This window comes from Vespa crabro, chromosome 3, assembly GCF_910589235.1.
Source record: "Vespa crabro chromosome 3, iyVesCrab1.2, whole genome shotgun sequence".
Lineage (NCBI taxonomy): Eukaryota > Metazoa > Arthropoda > Insecta > Hymenoptera > Vespidae > Vespa > Vespa crabro.
Genome location: NC_060957.1, coordinates 11310229 through 11331866, shown reverse-complemented (window position 1 = coordinate 11331866; position 21638 = coordinate 11310229). Strand labels below are relative to the sequence as shown.

The window sequence follows — 21638 nt, the reverse complement described above, 5'->3', positions numbered from 1 at the left end:
TTTTTTTTTTTTTTGTATTTTGTTGTTTTAACAACAATAAAACGACGTCGTCCTTTTAACGAGAATATTTTTTACCAATTAATACTTCGTATATAGTGATATCAAGTGTTGTATCATTAGTTCTATATTGGTCGATCAATTGTCAATAAAAAATCTGGATAAATGGAATTTCTACAATTTACTTTTACATACTTGACTTCGATCAATTTTAACAACAATTAAATTTCTTTTATACGTTATTTATATACTGTCAATGCATTAGTATACAATGCTCATTATACGATAATATTTTATGATATTTTAATTGCGAAATATATTTATTATAATATTTTCCGTATAATTTCTATTATATATGGGTTCTTTTTTTTTTTTTTTTTTTTTTTTTTTTATGTCGTATTGTAATACTCATAATGCGATTTACTATAATGTATGCTCTGTCTATACTGTATATATATTATTTACATATAACTCAATCTATACTTTTTCTAAATAAATTACATATATGTACATACTATGTATCTAAATACATAAATTCTATCTATATTATATATATATATACAATCTATATATAACTATATCTATACTCTCTATATATAATCTATGTATATGTACATATTGCATCTATATCGTATCTACAATCTATATAAACTTTATTTATACTTTATATACATATTATTTACCTATATTTAATCCTCCATTATTATTCCCATGTAATTCGCATTATAGTAAATTACATTACGATATATATTAATAGTTAGTTTACACTACCGATTAACAATTGATATCCCAAAAATTCGATTTGTCCAGAAATTTTCTTTTTTCTTTGTTTCTTTTTTTTTTTTTTTTTTAACTCTGGAGCAACTCTTCTAAAATTATCATACGACGTACATATCAATTATAATTAATATCGTTTCTTCGATGAAGGTGTTCCTTGAATAATGAGTTAGAAAGAAAAAAATAATACAAAAAAAAAAAAAAAAAAAAAAATAAAGTGATAAAAATAATAATTAAAAGAAGGAAACAAAAAAAAATAAGATTTGAGAAACTTACGTCACGAGCACGCCTTGGCGCATCAGCTGGTGTTTTTGGATTAACCGGAGTGACAGGACGTCCCGTTTTTGCTGCTGAAGCGTCAAGTTCTAAGAACAGCGACCGGGATTTTCGGCTTATACCTAAAATGTAAAAAAAAAAGAAAAAAAAAAAAAAACAAAAAAATAGAAAGAAAGAAAGAAGAAATGGATTAGAAAAAGGGGGGAAAACAAAAGATAAGACAAAGACAAAATAAAAAATTGCATTATAAATAGTACATATCGTTAATTTGTACGGGTCATATTTATCCGCGTGGTAATTATCACAACAACAACAACAAAAATAAATAAAAAATTACCAGCAGCGATGACCTCTTCGTCGGCCTTCTCCGGTTTTGGTTTGCTGTCGGTTTCATCGTCCGACGCAGCGATAGGTTCGCCTCTTTCGAATCTCTCTTTGATAGAACGAGCGTGGGTCGAATGTTGGATTTCTTCCGCGGCGTTTATCTTCGTTACACGTTCGCTTCCGGCAACCGCTTGCTGGTACATTTCCTTCATTTTACCTTGTTTGCCCTAAAACAATTATATTCAATGGGGTTAACTTATCCTTTTTTAATGTGCGCAATCATTATCCTTTCTTTTCTTTTGTTCTCTCTCTCTCTCTCTCTCTTTCTCTCTCTTTTTTTTTTTTTTAAGATTACATCGACAATAATGTCAGGCATTATCCATAGATTCCCTTATCTTTTGTCGGATTTTATACGTTGTCAAAAAGATAAAAATCTTATTATGATCTAATTAGAATTTAAACGTATGTTAATTAGAAATGAAAAATTTTCTTCGACATTATTTTTTCTTTTTCTTTCTTTTTTTTTTTTTTTTTTTTTCGATTGATTTTTCGGTCATAAGAAAAAATTTTCTTTAAAGGTGAGAAAGGAAAAATGAAGAGTTTTGCTCTCTTCCATCTTTTATTTCTTTTTTATTTTTTTTTTTATCTTTTTTAATTTTTTTTTTTTATAAAGAACATATATTTTCATATATTTTTATGTAATTTTAGAAAAAGAAGTAGAAGACAAAAAAAAGAAAGAGAAGTTAAATGTTTATAATATATATATATATATATATACAAAGCAAGGAAAATATAAATAAATAAAAATAGATGACAGTCTTGAAAAATATTTTTTAATGAAGCAAATTTAATTTTTGGATGATTCTTTTTTTCTTTTTTTTTTTTTTTCATTTCATTTCATACCTACCACTTTTAGTTATTAATGACGTTGATAATTAAAGAGAAAAAAATTAATTAATAATAATGAATAAATATTTTAATATAATTACCATAAAAAGTCTCGAACGTATTCCAGCAATCTCCTCTTTCCTTGCTTCACGTTGAACTTCACGTCTTCCTTGTTGACTGGTGCTCTCCCATCGATTCTTTATATCATCCATTTTGGAGAAACTTATCGGACGTTCGCGAGTCGTACGTTTCGCTTTCACGATTTCGGTTTCCACTTCTGTAATAAAAAAGGAAAAGAAAAAAAGAAGAGAAAAAAAAAAGGATAAAGGAAGATATAAATTTCTCTCTTGTTTCATACAAAAAAAAAAAAAAAAAAAAACAAATTTATTTCTCTTTCTATTCGCAATTTTATGTTTTGTATGTAGGTTTGATATAGATTCAATCTGTTAGTATAAAGTATTATGGAAATTTCACATAAATATCATACTCCTACATAAAATAGAAATATATTGGATTTATGTTTTTTTATTACTTTTATATAATCAAATAAATAAATTCAATTTTTTATATAATGAAGTAGAAATATATATATATATATATATATATATATATATATATAAAATTATATTATAAACCAGTATTATAAACCAATATAAAAATTACAATAATATAATTTCTTTTTTTATTTTTTATACAATAAATAATAATAAAAATCTATATATATATATATATATATATATATATATATATATATATATATTCTTATGCGTATTATCGTTTCTATTCAAATTTTAAATGCACAAAAATCTATATAAAAATATCTATACAAAAATCTTTATACAAACGTGAGATGTTAAAGTAAAAGAAAAGAAAAAAAAAAAAAAAAAGAGAAAAATAAAGAGGTAAAAAAAATGATATAAACACCTTCAATGTCTTCAGTCGGTTCTTCCTCTTCGCTCTCGCTGGATTCTTCGTACGGTATTCCATTAAGAGATTCGTCCGCGACCCCGATGTCCATGCCTTTTGCTTGGAACCTGAACAAAGAAACGTGCAAACTGGTTACAAAGACTTTGCTCGGTGGCATGTTTCGTAGCGGGCGTCGCGTCGCACTGCACCGCACGGTACCGCACCGCACTGAACCGAACCGAACCGAACCGCACCGCACCGCACAGTATTGTACCGCACTGCATCTCACAGTACCAGCGAGTCATTAACTTGAAGTGACCGCTGCTTTCGCAGCATTTCTCTCCTTCGATTGACCTCAACAAAATTGCTGATCTTATATATATATATATATATATATATATTATATGAATTATACATGTATGTATGTATGTATCTAAGTATGTACGTATGATATAAATGTACATAAGGTATATTTGTATATATATATATATATGTATGTCTATGTATGTATATGTAATATGATCTTCTTATTATTCTTATTTTATCGGTCATTAATAATTATGAAACACACTAAACTGTATAATCATCGATTTTATCTTTGCATATATATATATATATATATATATATATATATATATATATATATATATATACGCGTTCATTTGTCCTCATTTCTTTTATATTTTTTTATTACGTATCAAAGTGGAATTTAATTTTTAGATGACGCACATAATTAATAACATGAGATTTTCATTTTGTTTGTACTAATATTATAAGATCGTAATTCGTTTGGTCGGTCTTCGATCGGCCTGAACAAAATTGCTGATCTTGGTATGTTATGTTTTATTTCTTTTTTTTATTTTTCAATTTTTTTCTTTTTTTTTTTACTGCATATTAACCGACAAAATTGACTAAGTAATAATTATAAATTGAGTATTAATAAGATTGGATCATATATAAATGATATGTATGTATGTATATATATATATATATATATATATATATATATATATATATATATATATGAAAATTAATTTGACACATACAACATGTGTATATGTATGAATGTATCAATGGATAAATGTTTACACACACACACACATATATATATATATATATATATATATATATATATATATATAAATATATATAATAAATGTCACACATAATTAATAATTATCGCAAGGATAAGAATAATGATATCATAAAGTTAATGATTTTCTTTTTCAAAGTCCTTCGTATATAAATATTACATTGAAGTTTCTATTCCGAATGAATTTAGTTTCTCAGTAATTAACGTTCACACGATCGTAAACGGATATTCTCCTTTCTCTCTCTCTCTCTCTTTCTCTCTCTCTTTCTCTCTTTTTTTTTCTTTTTCTTTTTTTCTTTCTTTCTTTCTCTTATCCGATCGTAACGAAGTCCGATTCGTCCTGTTATACGAAAGAAAACGAACGGAAGGTCGTAATAACGCGACGAGCAACGAGTTGCTTGTAAACGATCACAGTTTGCCGTTCGTAGAAATCATCATTACCAAGAAAATGTCGGATCAATGAAATTACAGACTCCTTCTATGTGTGTCCTTTAAAAGCATTGCCGTATCTGTGTCACGGCTCGACAAGATTTATATATATATATATATATATATAATAGTTCTTTTTAAATATTATATATTAATTTTATTATTAATTTTATTAATAATAAAATTAATATATTTAATTTTAAATATACATACATATATATATATATTATTTACAAATAAACAAAAATATGAATTAATTAAATGTTTTATGAAAACACTTTAAGGTATAGAAACGAATCGATTCTAATCGTATTACAGAAGAAATGTTCCTCTTGGAACTAATACAAACAAAGTACATATGTAACGTATATAAAGGTGTGGCAAAGAGCTATTATGGAAATACGTAAAAAGAGAAAAAGAAAGATAGATATATAGATAGATAGATAAAGAGAAAGAGAGAGAGAGAGAGAGACCTTCCGAAACATGACATCGATTTACTTACTTGGCAAGTTTGCTGAGAATACTCGGTGATCTCTTCACGGCTATCTGAGAGGGCGACCTTTCGATCTCGTTCGTCGTATTTTCCGTACCAGCTTTTTCGAAGACTTGGAAACGTGACTTTACATTCAAACTGGACAACTCTTCCAATCCAAGGTCTGGCTTGTCGGACGCTGAAAATTTACCGGAAATATTATTACTATTATTGTTATTATTATTATTTTCTTTTTTTTTTCTCTTCTTAGAGAGAGAGAGGTCTTTTATTTTTTTTTTTTTATTATTTTTTTTTTTTTTAATTCGACCCCCCTCTAATTTTTTTCATTCGAGAATTTTAACATTGAGATGGGTAATTTACGAATACTTCACTCTTTTTTTCTTTCTTCCTTTTCTTTTTTTTTTGTCTTCCTTTTTTCTTTTTTTTTTTTTTCTTTTTTTTTTTTTTTTTTTTTTAACAATTCAAATCAATTAATAATAAAAAATATTTGCAATTTGTTTTATGCAAACGCATACAATTAGTTTTTAGATAAGATACAAGAGTATTTGAAATAAGTAATTTTTAACGTGCCTATATATTTTCGTGAATAATAATAATAGAAATAAGAATAATGATAAAAAAAAAAAAAGGAAAGAGAAAAAGAAAAGAAAATAGTAGTTACATTTTGTTGATCGTTAAAAATTTTTTGTTTTTTGTTTTTTTTTTTTTTTTTTTTTATTTTTAATGTAACAAATAGTGATAATATTTTGGAACAGTTCATTCAAGTTTTATCTATGAAAGATAATTTCATACAATATACATAAATATATGATAATAAATACAAGATAAGAATAAAAAATTGAAATTTTTATCGATTATTAAAAATTTACTTTCGACCGAGAGATCGACAGTTTAAATAATAAAAAAATTGATACGCGCTTCATTGCAATTTTATCCATGAAAGATAATCATAAAATAATATCGCATACTATGTGAAAAAAAAAAAAAAAAAAGATAAAAAAAAAGTTAATCATCAATCATTATTTTCAAAATAAAAATAATGTTTCAGCAGTCGATGAACTTTTTTTTTTTTCTTTTCAAAATTTTTCTTTCTCAAATATTTTCTTTTCTTTTTTCTTTTTTAAAGGACATAAATTATATATTTATATGTATATATATATATTTTTTTTTTCAAAAATATTAATATTTAATTAATATCCTCGAATGGAACTATCCTAAATAAATAAATAAATAAATAAAAAGAGGAAGAAGTTTGTTTTTCCCATCTCTCAGTTTGTCATTTCCTGTGATACATATATAACATACTGATTATTATTTGAAAGCATCGAAAAAAAAAAAACCTTGATTAAACCACTCGTGACTTTCCGCCCACCGTTTGTACGGTCAACTTGCAATTACACTTAACGGTTAGTGGGTGAAATTTTTTTCCTTTATCCATCTCAGCATATACATTATATTATTTTAATTTTCTTTCTTTTGTTTATTTTTTTTTTCTTTTTTTTTTTTTTTTTTTTTTTTTTTTTTTTTTTTTTTACGCCAGCGTGTACTTACGTACGGAAGCAAAGTGCAAAATTTACTTTTCGGGGGAAGCCGATACGATATTTTCGTTCCGACGAACATAAATAAAAATATATCTAATAAATATTATTATAATGAACTTTTGTTCATACATGTGTTTTATATATATGTAAATTTACATAAAAATTGTTGGACACCTATTATTGATTATAATTTTTAATATATAGATGTATGTGTATATATTATAATTAAAAAAAATTTTTTTCCAAATTATATTGATATTAATAATATTAAAAGTGAAATTTATCTTTCGATATAAGAATTGTCAATTTAATAATTTAATTTATTTATTAATTGTATATACAATTTCTTGTAGATACAATTGTTTCACAAATAATATGATATTATTAATATCAAAGGAAATTTTTAAATATATATATATATATATTGAGAATTAGAATTGTTTTTGTGTTCGATTAATTTCTTAATAAGATTAGGTTTTTTTTTTTCTTTTTTTTTTTTTATACTTAAAAGATATTCCTAAAATAAAAGAAGGACACATTCGTAATAGTCAAATATTAAGTTTATTGTAAAAAAGATTTCAATCTTTAATCTTTAATCGAATTAATAAAATCGATTAAATAACAAATGAAAATTATATCGTAAGATATACATTGTTATTTAATAAAAACTTTAATAATTACTTGAGAAAAATAATGTCCAACATTGAATATATAAACAAATAATATATAAATAAATGGTAGCATGTGTAAAGAAACGTATAAGCTTCTCCCTTATTATTTTGGTTAAATGTGAAAACAATAAAGCGGCTCGTTAAAAACAAAACGTTATCGTCGTGTTCGCACAACTTCTCTCTCTTTTTTTTTTTTCTTTTTATTTCTTTTTTAATTCTTTTTTTTTCTTTTTCTTCTTTTTAACAATCAAATATTCAACAATTATGCGTCTCGCATAAATCGACGATATATTTTTGTTTCGTTTGTGCAATATCTTTATTCGTTAAGGGATGAGTTATAAGAAAATCGACTACCACCATCAAAAATATGATTTTTAAATTATTTTAATGAAATTAGTATATACGTACACACACTACGGTGAGATTAGAAAAAAAAAAAAATTATATTACATTATTTTAATTACTGTACGATAGCTCGAAAAATGTATTCTAATAATAATAAATAAATAAATAAATAAATAAATAAAATAGAAGCCGAAAATAGGATGAATAATAATTAAAGGAAAGCACAATAATAAAGTTAATAGAAATGAAAAAGAAAATAGAAAAAATTCTCGGTCGGTGAAAAGAGATTTCAGTTTTCAAAAAACGCGATTGCTGCAGCAAATGAAAAAAGGAAAAAAAAGAAAAGGAAAAAAAGAATAATAATAATAATAATGACAAAAATAATAATTAGTACTAATAAATGAAAGAAAATGCAAAATTATCTTAATAATGATCTAAACGAAAAGAAAACAAAAGAATAAATAATACTAATTAAAAAAAAAAAAAAAAAATAAGAAAATAAATAGAAAAGGAATATCTAAATGAAACACGTCGACGAAGTACGATAAAAATATCTATTTCCGAAATAATTTTTCTCTCGAACATCGAACGAACTAATAATTTACGATCAATTACAATCAATTGAAGAAATGATTAATCGGCGTTTCTCGTAATTTTTTTCTTTTTCTTTTTTCTTTTTTTGCGAGCCATCGTACGTACGTATGTATTATTATTAAACGCATCGATTTAGAAGCGTTCGCGCGTATAAAAAACAAAAAAAAAAAATATATATATATATATATATAAAAACAAAAATGAAAATAATAAACAAATAAATAAATAAAATGAAAGAAGAGAGAAATAATTAAAAACGCACGAGAAAAGAAAGAAACAAAAATGGGGGAAACAAAAGAAAAAAAAAGAAAAAAAAAAAAAAAAAAAAGAAAAGAAAGTGAAAAAGAAAAGAATCGAAAAAATCGTGTTAGAACGGACGAGGGTTAGGAAACGGTTTTGCACATTTTTTGCTCACACTGTGTTCCACACACCGGACTTTACCTCTGACCACATCGGGCGGCAACTCTTTCGGCTCGTTCTCCCGTATGATCAGCTCCGGCTTTCGAGGTCGCACTATGGAGTTCACAAGACATCTCTTTGTCGCATTAGCGATCTCTCTCTCTTTCTCTCTCTCTCTCTCTCTCTCTCTATCTCTCTTTCTTTCTCTTATTCCTTTTTTCTATTCTCACACTCTCACTTTTTAACTCTTTCTCTCACTTTTTAACTCTTTCTCTCTCTCTCTTTCTTTCTCTCTCTCTCTGTCTTTCTCTCTCTCTCTTTCTTACTCCCTGACTCTATCTCTATCTCTCGCACGTATCGCATTTACACGTACGTAATTACGTTAATCCAAAAGTACCTCCTCTTCTTTCATTTTCACCCGACAATATATATTTTCAACCTTGACAAATTCTTTTTTTCAATTCTTCTTTTGTTTTTGCAAGATAAAGAGAAGAGAAAAATATGAGGAAGAAGCAAAAAAAAAAAAAAGAAAGAGAAAAAAGAAGAAATACACACAGAGAAAAATGGACGTCGTCGCGAAATATTAATGAAATTACGTTTTGTAAGAAAAAATAAAAAGATCGTGTAATAATAATAACAATAATAATAATAATAATAATTATTATTATTATTGTTGTTATTGTTAGTTATATTAGATCTACAGAGATACAGAGAGAGAGAGATAGATAGAGAGAGAGAGAGAGAGAGAGAGAGAGAGAAAAGGAGAGGGAGAGATGAAAATAAAGAAAGAGAGCATTTGTGTTCTATAAAATTTCTAATAATTGAAACCACCTATTACATTTTAACAATTCACTAGTATTCATTTTTATAACGATATCAATTTTATTTTATTTACTCTTTTTTATTTTTCCTAAATACACCCAAAACCTAGAAGGATGGGCCCAAAAATTTTCAGATAAATCAAAAGTTTTCAGGCGATTAAAAAAAAAAGAAAAAAAGAAAAAAAAAAAGAAAAAAACACATCACTTTTTTCCCAAGCAAAATTTTGAACTCGTAACTGATCTCTTGCAGTTTTACGATTAAAAAAAAAAAAAAAAAGAAAAAAAAAAGGAATTAAAAAGAAAGAAAAAAATTCCGCTAAAGAATAATGGAATCTCTTTTTTTTTTTCTTTTTTTTTTACCCCTTCAAATTTATCAAGTAACCTTTATGAGGGATATCAGTTCAAGATTTAACTTTCGGTGGAAACCCATTGTGTATCATTTTAACTCGAGAAAAAAAAAAACAAAACAAAAGAAGAAGAAGAAAAAACTGAACGAACTGTTTCGACATTCGTGTTATCGTGAAAAAAAAAAGAAAAAGGAAAAAAAAAAGAAAGAAAAAGGGGGAAAAATGGAAAAAAAGAAAGAAGAGAAAGAAAGAAGGGGGAAAAAAAAGGAAAAAAGAAATCATCAAAAGACAATATACAGAGAAAGACATATACAGACACTTGTAATAATAATAATAATAATAATAATAATAATAATAATAATGATAATAATAATAATGATAAAAAAGAAATAGAAAGAGAGAAAGGAATTAGATCTAAGTACGTAAAGATAGCATAATCTAATGGTAAAGGAAAACGTACTCGTATATCATAAAAGATAAGAATATCTTAATCGATAAGAATATCTAATCGATCGATAGATCGATCAGTCGATCGAGATTGGTCGAATGACTGACTGACTTACCGGATTGGTCGGACTCTTCGACCGGTTTTGGTTGGAAGAGTTCCTTGAAGTGAGGCTTACAGTAAAGCGTACTCTCGTGGCTCTCATAATTGTCGACGTTAAGCTGCTTGCTGCACTGTACGCACCGGAAGCAATTCTTATGCCAGACCAAACCCTCGGCCTTTGTCTGTTCCATTTGGAACACGACCTTGCCGCAACTCCGGCAATTTTGGTTTGCCTCGCCATTTTGGCCCACCTAAACATTTTAATCCGTACCGACAATTATATGCGAGATGCCTTTTATTTCACTTTCATATTCCAACGTGTAGGTATCTATTGTTATGTACACACAAGCACATATAAACACACACACACACACACAAGCGCGTGTATATGTGTATGTATATAAATATGTGTGTTTACGATGACATATTAACAGTTTTTCTTTTACCTTTTTTTTTTTTTTTCTTTTTTTCTCTTAACAAGGTTCGTATTAATTGGTCGATTTTAAAATTACAATTCTAAATTTATATATTAATTTGATTTTTATTATTCTGATAATAGTCCGATCATTCTATTAGATATTTTCTAAAAATTTATTTATTATTTAATATAAACGGTGATTGATCGATACTGTTTTCTTTTTTTGTTTATTTTTTTGTTTTTTTTTTTTTTTTTTTTTTTGTATTATTTTATTACTCTCTCGAACTGTGATCTTTTAATATTTAATTTAATTTCTTTCCGTCGTGACAATATTTTTGGCGACGGCCAGTGTAAATAAAAATTTCAAAAAAGAAAAAAAAAAAAGAACAACTTGACGGTAGTATAACAATTTTCTGTTCGTGTGTTATCGATGAATTAATTTATATAATTTCTTTTTTTTTTTTGCATTTAACTTTTTTTATTATTTTTGTATATGTATATATATATATTTTTTTTTTTTATAATAGTAGACTTATTTAAAAAATTTCAATGAATTAACTTTTACACATACAAGCACACTTAATAAAATTTTCAAAGTAACATTTCAATCGTGGTAGGTAAAAAATTATTGCACCCTTTCGATATATTATTAATTAAAACAAACTCACGGCATTTAATTGTTGTTGAACTTTTCCTGCATCGACCGAGCGCACATGGAGAACCGTCTTTTTGCTCAGTGCGTCGAACTTGTTGAAACTCGATTTCTGTAAATTACGACGTATAAATAGATAGATAAGTCGAGAAAGATTGTTATATAATAAAATTTATATAGGATTATAAAAAAAAAAATAAAAAAATAAAAAAATAAAAAAATAAAAAAATTGCCAATTGCGAAGAATCGAACGCTCGCTTTGGTCGTTCAAAAAATCGTAGATACGTTCGTGAAAATTCGTCGTCCATTAAACGAACTGCTTTACGATTTAATGTATGAAGAAGAAAAAAAAAACAACAAAGATAAATAAATAAAAATAAAAAACAAAATAAATCAATAAAAATAAAATAAAAAAAAAAAAAAAAAATAAAATAAAACAATTAAATTAAAATCAACGACTCATAAAGATTTCATTGAAAATAATTTGCATGGACGATTATTCGATAAATACAATATACCATATGCATACACGATATACAGAGAACATTTATTAATTTAATACTAAACGAATAATTTAATACTAAACAAAACAAAACGAAAAACAAAAAAAAAAAAAAATAAAAAAATTACATTTAACGAGCATGTACATCTTCTGGGATATTTTATCGAAATAATACGATAAAATATTCCAAAGATCTATATCAATGAAATTTTCTCTACGAGAAAATACTACAATCAGATACGAGATATTAGAAATAAGATTACATATTATATATACTTAAAATTAAAATATTGTCAGATACATTATACACATATATATATATATAAATATAATTTATTTGCTAGAAATTTAATTAAAAAGGATGATGAGATACATATAATATCTGAAGTATATGATATTATATTATACTGATGAAATACATATAGATATATACTATATACGATACATATATATTATCTATAGTACTATCTATTACATATATATATATATATATATATATATATATATATATATATACATATATATATATGAGATAGATATACATACACATTATTTATCATACTATATACACACACATATATATATGTGTGTTGTATGATATTATATGATATGATATTACATGATATGACATATAAAAATTATCTTTCTCTTTTTTTCTTAGATGAGAATGACGATGCAAAAGCCTTCTTCTATTTATCTTTTATAAACTGGCATAAAAAGCAAGAGGAAGCTGTTAAAGAGAGAAAATAAAAAATAAAAAAATAAAAAGAGGAGAAAAGAAAGTAGAAAGAAAAGGAACAAAAAGGAAAAAAAAAAAAGTAATAAACGAAACGAACAAAGAAAAAAAAGAAAAAAAAGGAAAATACAAAATAAAAATAAAAGGAAGCAAAAGAAGAAGAAGATGAAGAGAAACAAATAATGAAGAAGAGGAACAAAGAAGAAAATGTAAAAAAAAGAAAAAAAAATAAATGAAGTAAACCGAAAATTTAAGAAACAAAACAAAAGAAAATAAAACTGTTTGCAAATCATCATATCCACAGGCTTCTTACCTCAAACCTCGGCCTCCCAAGAATTTGATCCTTCTCTTTACCCTCGCTTGTTAGGTTTGCCAAACTACAGTAGGAAGCCCTCTGCGTTCGCGGAGGTCGATTTCGTAATATTTTTTCGGTTAGGGTTTCATGCACCAGATAGGCCATAGAGAGGGAGTCATCGTACAAAAAGAAAGAAACAACACACGGTCTGCTGGTTAGTGCGTGGTCAATTTTTTAAACAAGCATTTACCTTGATACACTCCGGTTTCTTCTTCTCTGAAGGTGCAGGCAATCGATTGGATTTTTATCACATTAATTTTCTTTTTTTTTTTTTTTTTTTTCTATCTGGGGAGCAATATTTCTTTTTTCCCCTATTTTTTTTTTCTTTCATGAGGATCATTCGAACGTTCAAAAAAGAAAAAAAAAAGAAAGAACAGGAAAATGAAAAAAAAAGAAAGAACAGGAAAATGAAAAAAAAAAAAGAAAGAAAGAAGGCGAAAGAAGTAGTTTCGTATTTTTCGAACAAAAAAACCAAAAAAAGAAAAAAATGAAAAGATTACTATGATTGAATGTTAACAAAAAAAAAAAAAATTTACATATATATTTATATTTTGCTTGTTAATGATTATTTCAGTTTGAAAAAAAAAAGAATAAAAAAAAAAATAAAAGAAAAAGAAGAAGAAGAAGAAGAAGATGAAAGGAGTTTAGTCTCGAATTTTTTAGAGAAAAAAATAAAACAAAAAGAAAAAGATAAGAAAAGAAAATTATTTGTATCTATTGATTAGGATGCATGTTTTATTTATTTTATTTTATTTTTTTTTTTTTTTCTAATTTGCATAATGATTAATAAGATACAACATGTTTATCTGAGAAAATGAGAAAATATTTCATTATTAGAGAATAGAAGATCCTTAATGATTATAAATCAGATTATTTCTTTTTTCCTCTTTTTTTTTTTTTTTAATTAATTAATTAAAAATTCAATAATGTACGTATCCCATACAACACTTAAATCGTTTCACTTTCGTTCGTGCAAATTTATCGTTAATTTATCATTAATTTGCAAACATATATTTACAGATTATAATTCGTTTATAAATGCGATCTATTTAACTGTATTTTCTTTTTGCTTTCCTTTTGTATCTTATTTTGAAAAATTATAAAAATGTCGAGAGAAAAAGAAACAACATCGAAACATACACTATATATATATATATATATAGATACATTTTTATATATAGATACATATTTGTTATATTGAATTTTTCATAAGAGACAAGAACGTAAGAGTGTAACGAGTTTTTCCCCATGGTTAATATTTCCAAACGAAATGGAATTTTTTTTCTTTATTTTTTTTTTTTTTTCTTCTTTTCCTTTTCCATTTCTTTTCTTTTCTTTCCTTTTCTTTTGTGGGACAAGAGCAATGAGATTACACACGAGTCCCTCGAGCTTGTCCCATAGCAATAAAGTTACGACACAAAGTTACGGTTAGAGTCTACGGGTAAAAAGGATACGACCGAGAGAGAGAGAGAGAGAGAGAAAAAGACTGAGAAGAGAGAAAGAAAGCTGCACTGCACCAACAGGGAGAGAAGATGTACTGTAAACGAAAAAAAAGGCAAAAGAGGAAAGAAAAAAAGAGAGAACGACGAGGAGGACGTCAAAGACGACGAAGTTAGAAATCGTATCTAAAAACACTTTGGTCAAGTAAAAATTCTTCCCTACGAATTCTTCAATGTTTACGAATAGATTAGCCGTGTTCTTATTATTTTTATTTTTTTTCTTTTTAACTTTTATTTCTATTTTATCTTTTTTTATATCTCTTTTCTTTCTTTCTTTCTTTCTTTCTTTTTTTCTTTTTTTTATTCTTTGGAGATCTTCTTTTCCCCCGAAACGTTATTGTTCTCGTTTATTTTCAATGGTTATAGCGATAAAAAAAAAAAAAAAAAAAAAATATTTCCCTTCTAATCGACAACGATTGATAATTATATCTTAGCATATCGACAAATAAAACAAATAAATCGAGAAATCAAGATATAAAGTAAAAGAAGAGAAAGAGATAATTGAGGAAGATTACTTTACAAACACGTTTGATTGTTAATGTTTTAATGAAAAATGAAAAAGTAAAAAAAAAAAAAAAAAAGGCAAACAAAAAAATTTGTATATATATCATTTATATAAACATATAAAATATTGTATATATTTAATATATAATTATTATTAATTATATATATATATATATATATATATATATATATATATATACATATATATTAAGAAAGTAAAGAAAGAAATAGAAATAGATATTTTTCATGAGAGAAAGAGAGAGAGAGAGAGAGAAAGAGAGAGAAGGAAATGTATAACGAGTTAAACGAAAATTTATGATATATTAATTATTATGAAAGAATGATGGATCTTTCGAAGATATTTATATATATCGCGAGAGATCGGCTTGATCGGAATGATGTCACAGATCGGGACGAAATCCTTAACCGGTCGGTAACCGATAAACGGAGCGTGTGCAAGCGCAAAAGGTAAAAAAAACTCGTAATCGGCGTAAGTAAGTAAGTAAGTAAGTAAGTAAGTAAGTAAGTAAGTAAAGTAAGTAAGTAAGTAAGTACGCAAGGCGATTCTTCGAGCGTGCTACGCACGCTGACGTAAAGTAGGGCAGAAGTAAGTAGTAGGTTATTATCAAGTCGGCCCTTCCTTAAATGGAGAGACAGCATTTGTGCCATGGCAATGAGAAAGAAAGAGAGAGAGAGAGAGAGAGAGAGAGAGAGAGAGAGAACGAGAGAGAGAGAGAGAGAGAGAAAGAGAGAGTGCACATACATACAAAAGACACAAACGGGAAGGTATAATTTTCTTCGTGTTATCTTTAACGAGAGATCAGGATCAATGTGTGAGCTTTATTTAAAAATTTCCAAACTGTTTAATTTAATTGTTTAATTGATTACTCTTCACGTATAAAGATATTCATCGAATGTATTTCTAGTTGTTTTCCTTTTTTCCTGATTGATTTTTTTTTTCTTTTTTTTTTCTTTTTTTTTTTTTTTTTTGGCGGGATTAGAACAACGCCAATGTACAAAACGATATCTAATTTGAATTTTAACAGGCGAAAGAATTATTCTATACTACAATATAATATCTTTTGTGTATGGCGAAAGTAGAAGAGAACAAAGACAAACGGAAAAGAAAAAAAGAATAAGAAGGAGGATGAATAAATTTTTGTCCGAGGAAAAAAAAATTAACATATGTAATTTGGAATTTTTTAAAGAAGATTCTTTCTAACGAGAGAGAGAAAGAGAGAGAGAGAGAGAGAGAAATATTATTAATTTTTTTTTTAAATAAATTTTATTTTTTTGTCTAAATAAATAAAATTCGTAGGATCGAATTCGATGAAAGAAGAAACAAAAAATGAAGAACAAGAGAGAGAAAAAAAAAACAGAAGGTAAATAAAAAAATTTGTTCCAAACGCAAAATAATATACATGCCAAATTGAAAAATTATGACGATTGACGATTTTTCTTTTATATTTTTTACTATCAAACGAGTGACAGTATTATTAGAAATTAATATTTAAAAACGAATTATAGATAGATCCTAATAAGATCGCCATCTATATATCGTCCTTTTCCTCGTCGTTTCTCTTTTCGGAGCTTCGAAGCTTTGACTAATGTACTTACGAGGGCCTTGACCGACACCCCGGCGAAGACAGGTGCGTCTTTGCAGAACTTGGAGAAACCCTGCTCGCATACTCTCAGATCACCCATCGACTTTGCTTTCTACGATGGTCGAAAGCCATCAACGAGAATTTTGATTAATCGGGCAAAAACGGGAATCCTAAATCGAGAGATTATACCGAAACCTTTCTCAAATTCATACATATAAAAAAAAAAAAAAAATCAAATTACAATAGTCAACAAAAATGTCAAAAAAAAAAGAAAAAAAAAAAAGAAAAAAAAAAGAAACAAAAAAAAAATAATAATAATAATATCGGTTTAATCTCTTAATTGTTAATCGATTGAGAATATATATTATTTCAAGTTAAAAAATGAGGAATTAAAAGAAAAAAAGGGGGGGAGATAAAAGATAAAAGAAGATAAGAGAAAAAAAAAAGAACGAACTATGAAATATGTCAGCAAAACTCTATAAAGATTAATATTATGTTAGAAAATAAATCATTCGGCATTATTGAAATTAATTGTTACTAAGCATTAACAAATTGGTCTTATGATTCATGCAAAGATAAAGGAACAGGTTCATCGAAAAAAAAACTAATATTATATATATATATATATATTTCTTTTTATATATATATAGAGAAAGAAAACTAATTAATAGATTCAACTTTAATCGAAAAAAAAGTAAATAAATAAATAAATAAATAAAAAAAGAACGCATTCGAATGCTCACATGTATCAGTATTAGAAATATTCCCTTGTTTGGAAAAATGATTATGAAAACTTCTAATTTCATTCGTATGTATATATAGACACATATATGTCTATTTTTATATAACAATTATAACAATAATAATAATAATAATAATAATAATAATAATAATAATAATAATAATAATAATAATAATAATTTAATAAATTCAATAAAAATAAATATATATATATATATATATAAGAAAAATAATAATAATAGTAGGAGTAATAGTAGTAGTAATAATAGTAATAATAATAATAATAACAATAATAATAATAATAATAATAATAATAATAATAATGTTAATGATAATGATGATAATAATAATCATAATAATAATAATAATAATAAAAATACTTTTATATTTTGTGCCTCGTCTAAGATGAAAATTTCATAAGCGTTTGATAATTGTCTAAACTTTTTGTTTTTAGAATTTAGAATAATCATCGAATACAAACCTCCTCGATTTCCATGGAATTTGTTCTTCCAAAAGTAGTCTGATCAGCCTCGCTCATGTTCGAGATGTCGCCGAAGCTACGACACTGTTATCGATAATAAAACAGATCTGACACACAACTATATATATATATATATATATGTAAGTATGTATGTGTATATATGTATATATATATATATATATATATACACACACACACACACACACATACAAAAGATGTATAACAAAAATCTAATTTTTCTTTTTTTTTTTTATTGCATTCGTTTTATAAGAAATAAAATTTTATTCATTTTATTGCGTTCGTAAGAAACGAATTTGTTACGATATCCCGAGATAATTTATGATTAATTCAATATATCGTTTTAATTGTTCCAGAAAGTTGAGTTTCTTTTTTTTTTCTTTTTTCTTTTTTTCTTTTCTTTTTTCTTTTTTTTTTTTTGCGGTACGTACCAACTGTTTAATAGAGACACCGGTCGCGATTCGTTCCTTGTTAGATCTTTCCTGCTCGTTACGTTTCGCCTCGGACACGTAATTCTGTGTCTACATGCACAAAACCACAAAATGTACGCAACAGATGTGTGTATAGTATAAATCCACCGTTAGGCACGCTGTCGTTTCAAAGTTAATTACGTCTAAACTTTTTAATATACCCATAACATTGTAGAAAATTTTATTCAAAACACATGCAAATGGAGAAACAAACGAATCGAAGAGAAACGAAACGAAACGAATTGAAACAAAATAAAAAAGAAAAAAAAAAAAAGAAAGGAACCAATAACGAACTTAACGAACAAACGCAGAAAGAAAAAGGAAAAAAAAAAAAAAAAAAGAAAAAAAAAAAAAGAAAAAGAACTCAATAAATTTTTTTTCTTTTTTTCTTTTTTTGTTTCATTTCGTTTTGTTTCGTTTTGAAAATTATTTCTCTCTTTTCTTTTTTTCTATTCGATAATCGAGCTCGTAGAGACAAAAGTAGTGATTTTTTTTTCTTTTTTTTTTTTCTTTTTTTTTTTATTACTATTATTTCACAATTAATTCGTTAACCGTCTATAATATCATGTAACTTCGAAGTTACAGACTCATCTTAGATATTTGAATTTTTTTAAATATATGAATTTTTAATCGAAACAAATTTAATTGTTACTTTATATATCAATTTTTTTTCTTTTTTTTTTTTTCTTATATTTTATATAATTATATTAGTATAAAATAAAATTATATAATTAATATTCATTGTACTGTAATTATACCATATAATTATTACAAATTGTATTTACTATACTGTAATTATCTTTTTGTTTTTTGTTTATACATAGCGAAACAGTATGAACAATAATAATATAATTTTCATGTTATACGATTTAACTTATAAACCAGATTTAAAAAAAAAAAAAGAAAAAATAAAAAGAACAAAAAGAAAGTAATAAAATTAATTCAGGATTAATTAATTCGTCAAAAATGAGTACATATAAAAATTTTTATACAAACGCATTCTATAATCAAAAATTATTTCTAAAAAGCATTACCATATTGTTAACGAGCTCGATTCTCATTTGTTAGTAAATAATTAAATAAAATGTTAAAAACTGCATACGAAGCGCATTATGTCTATCAAAGACGGCAGCAAGTAGTTAAAAAAAATTAATATATATATAATATCACAATATATATATAGACATACGTAAATATATCATATATAATTAACCATACATATATATATATATATATATATATCATTAATTATATATAATAAAAAAAATATATATATATTATATCATATATACATATATACCTATTGTTCCCAATCGAAACGTTTCCCAATAAATCTATGTCAATTTTTATCGATCCAATTGATAGAGTGAGAGAGAGTGAGAAAAAAGATAGACAGAAAGTGATAGATAGATAGATAAAGAGATGGAAAGAGAAATAGAGAGAGAGAAAAAGAGAGAGAGAGAGAGAGAAAGAGAGAAAGAGAGTTTCTTCTCGATATAACTTACCAATGATTTAACGTTGACATTCGATAGATCGTCCTCGTCGGAGAAATCGATCATCTCTTGGTTGATCATTCTCGAGCCAGTATGCATGCTTGCGTCTTGCAAATCAGAGTTCTGATAGACAGAAAAAAAGGAGGAGAAAAAAAAAAGAAAGAAAAAAAAAAGAAAGAAAGAAAAAAGGGGATAGCTCGAATGCGCATACACACATACACGGGCACACATACAAATGCAATATTTGAAAAGTTTTTAAGTTAATACCATGCAATTTCGATCTATTACAAAGTTCAGGCCACCCATTAATTTTTACCCCGTGTTAATTGTTGTTTGTTTTCTTTTTTTTGTTTTGTTTTTGTTTTGTTTTGTTTTGTTTTGTTTTTTGTTTTTTTTTTTGTTTTTTTTTTAAATCATTGTACGTAAGAATATAGAGTACATAAGAGGATGATATATTATAATATTTTTTTAATATTTCAATTATAAAAATTTTAGTTGTTATATTTTATATTATATACACACGTACAAGGTGTCCCATTTAATTTTAATTATTCTAATCACCTTCGTTATTTTTAATAATAGACACTAAAAGAACATTTTGGAATATAATATGTAACGTATATTTTAATAATTTATTTTTAATGTCTTCAAAATCGTACGAAATATTTCAATGTGTGTGAAATTTAGTAAAAAGAAAAAAAGAAAAAAAAAAAAAAACGTGTGAATCATATTTCGTATCACACAATTTCATACATTTTTTTTTGTATCGGTTACAAAAACAATTTAACAGCGATTAAGCCCAAATTAATTACGTTAAACAGGACACCCTGTATATTTGCAAATGAATAATAATATTTTCTATTTTGTTTCTAATCTGAAAGGGGGAGAATGAAAATATGAGAAAAATGTGAAATGAATAAATAAATATATAAATATATGTGTTAATAAATCAATAAATATGAACAAATATGAAGATAATTTTGTAAAAATTAAAAAGAAAAGGAAAAAAGAAAGAATGCAATTCTAATCAAAGAAAAATATAAGACTGAGACGAAACCTTGTATAGTTCAATAAACTATTGATTTTCTTCGATAATTTTATTTGTTCTTTTCCTATTCAATCTTGTTAATTTTCAAATTGAAAATATAAGAAAAGGGTAAAATAAATTATTAAAAAAAAAAAAAAAAAAAAAAAAAAGTAGAAAACGAAATAAATTCAAAATTGAAACGCAATCATGTATATCGCAATAAAAATACGCGTAACCCCAACAATTTTTATATTTTCTATACCATATATTTCACCATAGAAAAGAAATGATAATACGAGACATAGAGAAAAAGAGAGAGAAAGAGAAAGAAAGAGAGAAAGATAGAGAGAAAGATAGAATTAAAGAATAAAAAAAAAATAATAATAATAATAAATAAGTAAATGAAATAAAATAAATAAATAAATAAATAAATATATATATATATATATCCGTATATAAAAAACAAAAATTCCTAGGATATTAAAACGAACGTTTCCGGTTTTGATCTCGTGACGACATATTTCCAAACTATTAATTATCTCCCTAACGGTACCACTGGATGATTATAATACATTTCTGTCACGAAAGTTGCTCCCCACGTTGCTTTTCTTCGTTATCTTCCTTTCTTTTTCTCTTTCTCCAATTTTTTTTTTCCTTTTTTTTCCTTTATATATACATTTTTTTCTTTCT

At 25.6% G+C, this 21638-nt stretch overlaps 1 protein-coding gene across 19 annotated transcripts in view; it reads right to left on the bottom strand.

The window, feature by feature from the left end:
• Positions 1-21638, bottom strand: part of LOC124422936 (kinesin-related protein 4) — a 112983-nt gene that overhangs the window by 23750 nt on the left and 67595 nt on the right. For 6 of the 19 annotated variants that reach the window (XM_046960039.1, XM_046960028.1, XM_046960029.1 and 3 more), the window contains exons 4-16: positions 19934-20044; positions 18390-18479; positions 17941-18024; positions 16732-16830; positions 13070-13150; positions 11535-11630; positions 10465-10699; positions 8776-8847; positions 5193-5361; positions 3187-3296; positions 2364-2539; positions 1388-1601; positions 1051-1172 (exon numbers count right to left, since the gene is read on the bottom strand). In XM_046960039.1, the coding sequence (XP_046815995.1) occupies positions 1051-1172; positions 1388-1601; positions 2364-2539; positions 3187-3296; positions 5193-5361; positions 8776-8847; positions 10465-10699; positions 11535-11630; positions 13070-13150; positions 16732-16830; positions 17941-18024; positions 18390-18479; positions 19934-20044 (1659 nt within the window). The remainder of the gene's footprint in view (positions 1-1050; positions 1173-1387; positions 1602-2363; positions 2540-3186; positions 3297-5192; positions 5362-8775; positions 8848-10464; positions 10700-11534; positions 11631-13069; positions 13151-16731; positions 16831-17940; positions 18025-18389; positions 18480-19933; positions 20045-21638) is intronic. The other 13 variants (XM_046960038.1, XM_046960044.1, XM_046960043.1 and 10 more) reach the window with 10 other exon arrangements.